This window comes from Scyliorhinus canicula, chromosome 12, assembly GCF_902713615.1.
Source record: "Scyliorhinus canicula chromosome 12, sScyCan1.1, whole genome shotgun sequence".
Classification (NCBI taxonomy): Eukaryota; Metazoa; Chordata; class Chondrichthyes; order Carcharhiniformes; family Scyliorhinidae; genus Scyliorhinus; species Scyliorhinus canicula.
In genome coordinates, this window is record NC_052157.1 from 392,733 (window position 1) to 404,828 (window position 12,096).

Below are 12,096 nucleotides of genomic sequence, written 5' to 3' on the forward strand. Positions count from 1 at the left end.
ATTTCGCGATATCGTTTACCATGGTAGAGATACGGGGGAGGATACGCGTCCAGTTGCGTAAACCGGTTGATGGTCTGGCTATAGTCGATGACCATCCGGTTTTTCTCCCCAGTCCGGATCACCAGCACTTGGGCTCGCCAGGGACTGTTGCTGGCCTCGATGACCCCTTCCGTCAGCAACCTCTGGACCTCGGACCTGATGAAGGTCCGGTCCTGGGCACTGTACCGTCTGCTCCGTGTGGCGACGGGTTTGCAATCGGGGGTGAGGTTAGCAAACAGGGAGGGGGGGTCCACTTTGAGGGACGCGAGGCTGCAGACAGTGAGGGGGGGTATAGGGCCGCCGAATTGGAAGGTCAAGCTCTGCAGGTTGCACTGGAAGTCCAGTCCTAGGAGTGTCGGTGCGCAAAGGTCAGGGAGGACAAGGAGTTTATAATTTTTTTAAACCTTCCCTTGGACCGTGAAGTCCGCGATGCAGCAGCCGGTGATGCGGACGGAGTGCGAACCTGAGGCTAACCCGATTTTGTGTTTTACAGGGTGGACAGAGAGCGCGCAGCGTCTTACCGTGTCAGGGTGAACGAAGCTTTCCGTGCTCCCGGAGTCCAGCAGGCAGCCCGTCTCGTGGCCGTTGAGGTGGATTTGCATCGTCGTCTTGGCGAGCGTGCGTGGCCGTGACTGGTCGAGCTGAATGGCCGCGAGCCGTGGAGAAGATCCATCGTCGTCGACGTCGTCGGCCGAGTAGGTGCTGGCAGGACCTTGTGTGCCAGTCCAGGATGGCGGCGCCCAGGATCCGCACGTGGCGTCCGGGGCCCAAGATGGCGGCGCCCAGGATCCGCACGTGGCGTCCGGGGCCCAAGATGGCGGCGCCCAGGACCCGCACGTGGCGTCCGGGGCCCCAAGATGGCGGCGCTCAGGACCCGCACGTGGCGTCCGGGGCCCAAGATGGCGGCGCCCAGGACCCGCACGTGGCGTCCGGGGCCCAAGATGGCGGCGCCCGCAGGACCCTCGTGGTTGCTGGGGGCGGGGTTAGCGGTGCCGGCGGGCCGATCGGAGCGGCTGAGAGCGGGGGCAGAGAGGCGCGCAGGCCGGGCGCAGGGGCCCGGAGGCGGGGGGCGGGGGGGGGGGGGAAGAGATTGACGTGCTGCGCTGGAAGGGCCCGGAAGGGCTCGGAGGAGGAGATCCCCGGTCGCTGCGCGGCACAGCAGCGACCGATTTGGTCTGGCAGAATGTCGAAAAATGGCCCTTCTTCCCGCAGCTCTTACAGAGGGCGGAACGGGCTGGGCAGCGCGGGGCGGGGGTGTTTGGCGAACCCACAGAAATAGCAGCGGGGCCCCATGGACTTGTCAGGGCATCCCGCGGTGCAGGCCTGGGGGGGGGGGGGGTCGGAAGCGGCGGATGGCGGTAGGGAAGCGTGCCAGGAGGCCCAGGGCGCTGCAGTGCGGCTGGGGGCATAGGCGCGGGCGTTTAAGTCGGCGACCTCCAGGGAGGTGGAGAGAGTCCGTGCCTCAGTTAGGCTGAGGTCGGCTTTCTCCAGCATCCGCTGGCGGATAGCGGGGGGCTGCATCCCAGCCACGTAACCATCTCTGATTAGAAGTTCCATGTGCTCCGTGGCTGAAACTTGGAGGCAGGAGCAATTCCTCCCCAGGATAGCGAGAGCCTGGTAAAAATCATCTAAGGACTCGGGGAACTGTTGTCTGGTAGCCAGCAGATGTCGGGCGAACACTCTGTTTACCGGTTTAAGAACCTGTCCTTTCAGCTTATCCATGGCCGCATCGTAATCTTTTTCCTCCGCAATCATCGCAGGGGCAGCAGGGTAGCATGGTGGTTAGCATAAATGCTTCACAGCTCCAGGGTCCCAGGTTCGATTCCCGGCTGGGTCACTGTCTGTGCGGAGTCTGCACGTCCTCCCCGTGTCTGCGTGGGTTTCCTCCGGGTGCTCCGATTTCCTCCCACAGTCCAAAGATGTGCGGGTTAGGTGGATTGGCCAGGCTAAATTGCCCGTAGTGTCCTAAAAAGTAAGGTTAAGGGGGGGGTTGTTGGGTTACGGGTATAGGGTGGATACGTGGGTTTGAGTAGGGTGATCATTGCTTGGCACAACATCGAGGGCCGAAGGGCCTGTTCTGTGCTGTACTGTTCTATGTTCTATGTTCTATCGCGTAGGCCGCCATGCCCATGCTGGAGTGGAGGATATGAAGCTTCTGTGCCATGGTGGGGGGGGGCTGCTTGCGGACGCCAGGTAACCATCGAAACATGCCAGCCAATGTTTAAAGATATCTGAAGCGTTCTGAGTTTGCGGCTGATGCGGAGGCATTCGGGCTTGATCCGGAGCTTCATCTTCAAATTTCTAGTATATTAAATTGATGAACCATCAATTGAACGCGAGACGAGTTGCTGTACAAAAGTTAGGCTTTAATAAGCTAGATGTTAGCCCTGTGGTCGACTACAGTAAATGGACGACCGCCGGGCAAACTGGGTATTTATACCTCGCCCTGGAGGAGGGTTAACTCGGCCTCTCGACCAATCGGGGAGCCGTCACATGACTGGTCTCAACCAATCGGTCGAGAGGCAAATGAACGGTGTTCTGCACCAATGGCAGGCAGCTATGTTAATCATACCACCACACACCTCCACCCTCCACCTCATCCACAAACATTCACTCCCTCCCCCACCACCCTCCACCTCATCCACAAACATTCACTCCATCCACCTCCACCCTCCACCTCATCCACAAACATTCACTCCCTCCCCACCACCCTCCACCTCATCCACAAACATTCACCCATTCCACCTCCACCCTCCACCTCATCCACAAACATTCACTCCCTCCCCCACCACCCTCCACCTCATCCTCAAACATTCACTCCCTCCACCTCCACCCTCCACCTCATCCACAAACATTCACTCCCTCCCCATCCTCCACCTCATCCACAAACATTCACTCCCTCCACCACCACCCTCCACCTCATCCACAAACATTCACTCCCTCCACCCTCCACCTCATCCACAAACATTCACTCCATCCACCTCCACCCTCCACCTCAAAGAACAAAGAAAACAAAGAAAATTACAGCACAGGAACAGGCCCTTCGGCCCTCCCAGCCTGCACCGATCCAGATCCTTTATCTAAACCTGTCTACTATTTTCCAAGGTCTACTTCCCTCTGTTCCCGCCCATTCATATACCTGTCTAGATGCTTCTTAAATGATGCTATCATGCCCGCCTCTACCACCTCCGCTGGCAAAGCATTCCAGGCACCCACCACCCTCTGCGTAAAACACTTTCCACGCACATCTCCCGTAAACTTTCCCCCTCTCACTTTGAAATCGTGACCCCTTGTAACTGACACCCCCACTCTTGGGAAAAGCTTGTTGCTATCCACCCTGTCCATACCTCTCATAATTTTGTATGACCTCAATCAGGTCCCCCCTCAACCTCCGTCTTTCCAACGAAAACAATCCTAATCTACTCAACCTTTCTTCATACCAGGCAACATCCTGGTGAACCTCCTCTGCACCCTCTCCAAGGCATCCACATCCTTCTGGTAATGTGGCGACCAGAACTGCACGCAGTATTCCAAATGTGGCCTAACCAAAGTCCTATACAACTGTAACATGACCTGTCAACTCTTGTACTCAATACCCCGTCCGATGAAGGCAAGCATGCCGTATGCCTTCTTGACCACTCTATCAACCTGCGTTGCCACCTTCAGGGTACAATGGACCTGAACTCCCAGATCTCTCTGCGCATCATTTTCCCCAAGACCCTTCCATTGACCATATAGTCCGCTCTTGAATTTGATCTTCCAAAATGCATCACCTCGCATTTGCCTGGATTGAACTCCATCTGCCATTTCTCTGCCCAACTCTCCAATCTATCTATATTTTGTTGTATTCTCTGACAGTCCTCCTCACTATCTGCAACTCCACCAATCTTAGTATCATCTGCAAACTTGCTAATCAGACCACCTATACCTTCCTCCAGGTCATTTATGTATATCACAAACAACAGTGGTCCGAGCACGGATCCCTGTGGAACACCACTAGTCACCCTTCTCCATTTTGAGACACTCCCTTCCACCACTACTCTGTCTCCTGTTGCCCAGCCAGTTCTTTATCCATCTAGCTAGTACACCCTGAACCCCATACGACTTCACTTTTTCCATCAACCTGCCATGGGAAACCTTATCAAGCGCCTTACTAAAGTCCATGTATACGACATCTACAGCCCTTCCCTCATCAATTAACTTTGTCACTTCCTCAAAGAATTCTATTAGGTTTGTAAGACATGACCTTCCCTGCACAAAACCATGCTGCCTATCACTGATAAGTCTATTTTCTTCCAGGTGTGAATAGATCCTATCCCTCAGTATCTTCTCCAACAGTTTGCCTACCACTGACGTCAAGCTCACAGGTCTATAATTCCCTGGATTATCCCTGCTACCCTTCTTAAACAAAGGGACAACATTAGCAATTCTCCAGTCCTCCGGGACTTCACCCAGTGCTCAAGGATGCTGCAAAGATATCTGTTAAGGCCCCAGCTATTTCGACCCTCGTTTCCCTCAGTAACCTGGGATAGATCCCATCCAGTCCTGGGACTTGTCCACCTTAATGTCTTTTAGAATATCCAAAATTTCCCCCTTCCGTATGACAACTTGACCGAGAGTATTTAAACATCCATCCCTAACCTCAACATCCATCTTGTCCCTCTCCTTTGTGAATACCGATGCAAAGTACTCATTAAGAATCTCACCCATTTCCTCTGAGTCCACGCATAAATTTCCTCTTTTGTCTTTAAGTGGGCCAATCCTTTCTCTAGTTACCCTCTGCTCCTTACATACGAATAAAATGCTTTGGGATTTTCCTTAACCCTGTTAGCCAAAGATATTTTGTGATCCCTTTTACCCTCTTTATTGCACGTTTGAGATTCGTCCTACTTTCCCGATATTCCTCCAAATATCATCCACAAACATTCACTCCCTCCCCCATCCTCCACCTCATGCACAAACATTCACTCCCTCCTCCACCCTCCACCTTATCCACAAACATTCACTCCCTCCCCCACCCTCCACCTCATCCACACACATTCACTCCCTCCTCCACCCTCCACCTCATCCACAAACATTCACTCCCTCCCCCACCCTCCACCTCATCCACAAACATTCACTCCCTCCCCCACCCTCCACCTCATCCACAAACATTCACTCCCTCCCCCACCCTCCACCTCATCCACACACATTCACTCCCTCCTCCACCCTCCACCTCATCCACAAACATTCACTCCCTCCCCCACCCTCCACCTCATCCACATTCACTCCCTCCCCCACCCTCCACCTCATCCACAAACATTCACTCCCTCCCCCACCCTCCACCTCATCCACAAACATTCACTCCCTCCCCCCACCCTCCACCTCATCCACAAACATTCACTCCCTCCCCCACCCTCCACCTCATCCATACACATTCACTCCCTCCTCCACCCTCCACCTCATCCACAAACATTCACTCCCTCCCCCACCCTCCACCTCATCCACAAACATTCACTCCCTCCCCCACCCTCCACCTCATCCACAAACATTCACTCCCTCCCCCACCCTCCACCTCATCCACAAACATTCACTCCCTCCCCACCCTCCACCTCATCCACAAACATTCACTCCCTCCCCCACCCTCCACCTCATCCACAAACATTCACTCCCTCCCCCACCCTCCACCTCATCCACAAACATTCACTCCCTCCCCCACCCTCCACCTCATCCACAAACATTCACTCCCTCCACCACTGACGCACAGAGGCAGCCGTGTGCACCATCTACAAGGTGCATTGCAGGGCCTTATCAATTCATGAACTTTTACCAACTAGAACAAGGAATATGGGGGGCATGGTAGCACAGTGGTTAGCACTGTGGCTTCACAGTGCCAGGGTCCCAGGTTCAATTCCCCGCTGGGCGCTGTTTCTGTGGAGTCTGCATGTTCTCCCCGTGTCTGCGTGGGTTTCCTCCGGGTGCTCCGGTTCCCTCTCACAAGTCCCGAAAGATGTGCTGTTAGGTGAATTCGACATTCTGAATTCTCCCTCAGTGTACCCGAACAGGCGCCGGAATGTGGCGACTAGGGGCTTTTCACAGTAACTTCATTGCTGTGTTAATGTAAGCCGACTTCTGACAATAAAGATTATTAAAAATTATTATCATTCCTCACAGATTCGCCTCAAAGTCACACCCCATCACAGCAGAAACCTGCACTTCGGAAAGGATGATGTGGAGATGCCGGCGTTGGACTGGGGCGAGCACAGTAAGAAGTCTTACAACACCAGGTTAAAGTCCAACATGTTTGTTTGAAACACTAACTTTCGGAGCGCTGCTCCTTCCTCAGGTGACTCAGGGGCATTGGGACCGGTTCTGGGGGAGGTGGGACCAGTACAAACCGGATGGTCTGCACCTGGGCAAGATTGGAACCGATGTCCTAGGGGGGGGTGTTTTCTAGAGCTGTTGGGGAGGGTTTAAACTAATGGGGCAGGGGGGTGGGAACCGATGCAGGAAGTTGGAAGGTAGTAAAACACGGACAGAAGCAAAAGGAAGTAAGGGGGAAAGTGCAAGGCAGAGAAGACATAGTCAAAAATCAAAAAGGGCGACAGTACAAGGTACAGTGACTATGGGAAGCTCAGTGAATAGGCCCAGTAATAACAAAAGGAATAAAACTGGAAGTAAAAACATTAATGGTAAGCGACGCGGCAGGTTGTTACATGAAGATATGGGTTCATCGACAAGGAAAATTAGGAGAAAAGTTAAGAAGACATATAACTTAGGAGAGGTTACTGATCGAGGTGTTAAGATTCAAAACAGAGGTAAAAAAAACAACATAAGTGTACTTTACCTGAATGCTCGTAGTATTCAGAATAAAGTAAATGAGTTGATGGCACAAATCATCGTGAATGACTATGATTTAGTGGCCATTACTGAAACATGGTTAAAGGATGGTCATGACTGGGAGTTAAATATCCGAGGGTATCAAACTATTCGGAAGGACAGAGTGGATGGTAAGGGAGGTGGTGTTGCTCTGTTATTTAAGGATGACATCGGGCAATAGTAAGGGATGACATCGGTGCTATGGAGGATAAGGTTGAATCCATTTGGGTGGAAATCAGGAATAGTAAGGTGAAAAAGTCACTGATAGGAGTAGTCTATAGGCCACCAAATAGTAACGATATGGTGGGGCAGGCAATAAACAAATAAATAACTGATGCATGTAGAAAGGGGCTGGTTTAGCTCACCAGGCTAAATCGCTGGCTTTTAAAGCAGACCAAGCAGGCCAGCAGCACGGTTCGATTCCCGTACCAGCCTCCCCGGACAGGTGCCGGAATGTGGCGACTAGGGGCTTTTCACAGTAACTTCATTGAAGACTACTCGTGACAATAAGCGATTTTCATTTCATTTCATTTCAAATGGTACAGCAGTTATCATGGGGGATTTTAATCTACATGTTGATTGGTTTAACCAGGTCGGTCAAGGCAGCCTTGAGGAGGAGTTTATAGAATGTATCCACGATAGTTTCCTAGAACAGTATGTAATGGAACCTACGAGGGAACAAGCAGTCCTAGATCTGGTCCTGTGTAATGAGGCAGGATTGATTCATGATCTCATAGTTAGGGATCCTCTCGGAAGGAGCGATCACAATATGGTGGAATTTAAAATACAGATGGAGGGTGAGAAGGTAAAATCAAATACTAGTGTTTTGTGCTTAAACAAAGCACAAAGAGAATAACTAGCTAAGGTAGACTGGGAGCAAAGACTTTATGGTAGAACAGTTGAAGAACAGTGGAGAACCTTCCAAGCAATTTTTCACAGTGCTCAGCAAAGGTTTATACCAACAAAAAGGAAGGATGGTAGAAAGAGGGAAAATCGACCGTGGATATCTAAGGAAATAAGGGAGAGTATCAAATTGAAGGAAAAAGCATACAAAGTGGCAAAGATTAGTGAGAGACTAGAGGACTGGGAAATCTTTAGGGTGCAACAGAAAGTTACTTAAAAAAGCTATAAAGAATAGTAAGATAGAGTATGAGAGTAAACTTGCTCAGAATATAAAAACAGACAGCAAAAGTTTTTACAAATATATAAAACAAAAAAGAGTGGATAAGGTAAATATTGGTCCTTTAGAGGATGAGAAGGGAGTTTTAATAATGGGAGATGAGGAAATGGCTGAGGAACTGAACAGGTTTTTTGGGTCGGTCTTCACAGTGGAAGACACAAATAACATACCAGTGACTGATAGAAATGAGGCTATGACAGGTGAGGACCTTCAGATAATTGTTATCACTAAGGAGGTAGTGATGGGCAAGCTAATGGGGCTAAAGGTAGACAAGTCTCCTGGCCCTGATGGAATGCATCGCAGAGTGCTAAAAGAGATGGCTAGGGAAATTGCAAATGCACTAGTGATAATTTACCAAAATTCACTCGACTCTTGGGTGGTCCCGGTGGATTGGAAATTAGCAAACGTAACACCACTGTTTAAAAAAGGAGGTAGGCAGAGAGCGGGTAATTATAGGCCAGTTAGCTTAACTTCGGTAGTAGGGAAGATGCTGGAATCTATCATCCAGGAAGAAATAGCGAGGCATCTGGATAGAAATTGTCCCATTGGGCAGACGCAGCATGGGTTCATAAAGGGCAGGTCATGCCTAACTAATTTAATGGAATTTTTTGAGGACATAACCAGTGCAGTAGATAATGGGGAGCCAATGGATGTGGTATATCTGGATTTCCAGAAAGCCTTTGACAAGGTACCACACAAAAGGTTGCTGCATTAGATAAAGATGCGTGGCATTAAGGGTAAAGTAGTAGCATGGATAGAGGATTGGTTAATTAATAGAAAGCAAAGAGTTGGGATAAATGGGTGCTTCTCTGGTTGGCAATCAGTAGCTAGTGGTGTCCCTCAGGGATCCGTGTTGGGCCCACAATTGTTCACAATTTACATTGATGATTTGGAGTTGGGGACCAAGGGCAATGTGTCCAAGTTTGCAGATGACACTAAGATGAGTGGTAAAGCGAAAAGTGCAGAGGATACTGGAATTCTGCAGAGGGATTTGGATAGGTTAAGTGAATGGGCTAGGGTCTGGCAGATGGAATACAACGTTGACAAATGTGAGGTTATCCATTTTGGTAGGAATAACAGCAAACGGGATTATAATTTAAACAATAAAATATTAACGCATGCCGCTGTTCAGAGAGACCTGTGTGTGCTAGTGCATGAGTCACAGAAAGTTGGTTTACAAGTGCAACAGGTGATTAAGAAGGCAAATGGAATTTTGTCCTTCATTGCTAAAGGGATGAAGTTTAAGACTAGGGAGGTTATGCTGCAACTGTATAAGATGTTAGTGAGGCCACACCTGGAGTATTGTGTTCAGTTTTGGTCTCCTTACTTGAGAAAGGACGTACTGGCATTGGAGGGTGTGCAGAGGAGATTCACTAGGTTAATCCCAGATCTGAAGGGGTTGGATTATGAGGAGAGGTTGAGTAGACTGGGACTGTACTCGTTGGAATTTAGAAGGATGAGGGGGGATCTTATAGAAACATTTAAAATTATGAAGGGAATAGATAGGATAGATGCGGGCAGGTTGTTTCCACTGGCGGGTGACAGCAGAACTAGGGGGCATAGCCTCAAAATAAGAGGAAGTAGATTTAGGACTGAGTTTAGGAGGAACTTCTTCACCCAAAGGGTTGTGAATCTATGGAATTCCTTGCCCAGTGAAGCAGTTGAGGCTCCTTCATTAAATGTTTTTAAGATAAAGATAGATAGTTTTTTGAAGAATAAAGGGATTAAGGGTTATGGTGTTTGGGCCGGAAAGTGGAGCTGAGTCCACAAAAGATCAGCCATGATCTCATTGAATGGTGGAGCAGGCTCGAGGGGCCAGATGGCCTACTCCTGCTCCTAGTTCTTATGGTCTTATGAAAGCTCGTGTTTGAAACAAACATGTTGGACTTTAACCTGGTGTTGCAAGACTTCTTCCTTCGGAAAGGATCTCATTGGCTGTGAAGCATTTTGAAACATCCAGGGGTCCCTGAAAGCAGAATTTATAAATGTTTACTTAGCGCGATTCAATGCTGCAAATATTTCACTTGCAGACAAGTTGAGAGAAGCCAGTCACACCTTGTCCAAAGGCCAGTCTGCCACCGACAATCAGGATCTGCACTCGTACACACACAGAAACTCACATTGTGTCCTTTATCTGCCCAGCATCCATCTGGAAGGGTTCATTGACTCACCTCACATAGCAGCGAGTTCCTCTTCCTCAGCAAAGCTTTGCCTAAATACACAGGCCACTTCCACTTTTTGCAGAATCCATGTGGATATTGGAACAGGAGAACCAGAAATGGAGCATGAAGATGAAGTAATTTCAGACGGCAGGTTTGATGTTTCATTGCCTGGTCCTAGAGTGTGGATGAACTGATCTGATGGTCCCGGTGATTTAAGGACGGAAGCGTGAGGAAAAGCTAACAGTCACTGCACAAAACAGGAAGCAAATACAATGACAGCCTGACATGCACAAAGTAACACATGAACACCCTTACACACTGACAACTAAACACAATGCACGTAAACACAATAATAATTGCTTATTGTCACAAGTAAGCTTACATTAACACTGTAATGAAGTTACTGTGAAAAGCCCCTAGTCGCCACATTCCGGTGCCTGTTCGGGGAGGCTGGTACGGGAATTGAACCCGCGCTGCTGGCCTTGTTCTACATTACAAGCCAGCTGTTTAGCCCACTGTGCTAAACCAGCCCCTGCAGGAAACATGCAGGAATCCACACATACAGATATTTGGGCGCGATTGAACAGCCAACTGGGCCTGAAAAGCAGTTTGGCACGGTGCACCGTGACTGATAGCAGCTGGGTCCTCGCTCTCGGGATCTACCCGGCTCCAGAAGACATAGGAGCAGAATTAGGCCACTCGGCCCATCAATAATGGCTCGCATCACCTCACGAGACCTAACCAGATCTGGCGACACGTTGTGATGTGAATCCTATCATGGGCGCGATCACTTTCTAGCAAATCTGCATATTAGAGCGAGACAGCTAGTCTCATTTTTAAAAAATAAATTTAGAGTAGCCAATTAAGGGACAATTTAGCGTGGCCAATCCACCTACCCTGCACATCTTTGGGTTGTGGGGGTGAGACCCACGCAGACACGGGGAGAATGTGCAAACTCCACACGGACAGCGACCCAGAGCCGGGATCGAACCTGGGACCTCAGCGGTGCAGTCTAGTCTCATTTTAATGTGCAGTTTCCCGAGGCACCAGAGGAATTGGGATTAATCTCCTTCACCTTGGAGACCTCGGGGAATTGCTGTTCAGTTATTGGGACCAGATGGAACGGCACACATGGGGATTTCTCAGGGGATCGGAAGCCTCCAGGTGCATGCCCTTTGGACAGGGTGGCACCCTGGCACTGCCGGTGTCTCTGGGGCACCCTGGCACTGCCGGTGTCTCTGGGGCACCCTGGCACTGCCGGTGTCTCTGGGGCACCCTGGCACTGCCGGTGTCTCTGGGGCACCCTGGCACTGCCAGTGTCTCTGGGGCACCCTGGCACTGCCGGTGTCTCCGGGGAACCCTGGCATTGCCGGTGTCTCCGGGGCACCCTGGCACTGCCCTGGAAGTGGTGAATTTAAATTGAATTTAAATCTACCAGTTGCCATGGTGAGATTTGAACTCTGTCTATGCAGCAAACCTTGGAAAATATTCATGAGAAGCAGCAAGTATCATTCACGTAACACCACAGTGCCAGGCAAAGACCATCCCGAACTAGAGAAAATCTAGCCATCGCCCCTTACCATTCACTGACATTATCATCGCTGAATCCCCCACTATCAACATCCTGCGGGGGGGTGTAATTGACCAGAAACTGAACTGGACTCAAACATATAAATATTGTGGCTACAGGAGCAAGTCATGGGCTGGAGATATTGCAGCAAATAGTTTATGTCCCGACTTTCCAAAACCTGTTGACAAGGAACAAGTCAGGACTGTGATGCAATACTGTCCACTTGCCTGGACGTGTGCAGCTCCAAAAAACAATAAAACTGACGCTATCCAGGACAAAACAACACA

The 12,096-nt window shown here is 50.0% G+C and overlaps 1 protein-coding gene across 1 annotated transcript in view; it reads right to left on the bottom strand.

The window, feature by feature from the left end:
* LOC119974802 (aminopeptidase N-like) overlaps positions 1-10,404 on the bottom strand; it is a 129,911-nt gene extending 119,507 nt beyond the window's left edge. Inside the window, exon 1 of the mRNA XM_038814066.1 lies at positions 10,249-10,404. Within this exon, the coding sequence (XP_038669994.1) occupies positions 10,249-10,404 (156 nt within the window). The remainder of the gene's footprint in view (positions 1-10,248) is intronic.
* Between the last annotated feature and the right edge of the window lie 1,692 nt (positions 10,405-12,096).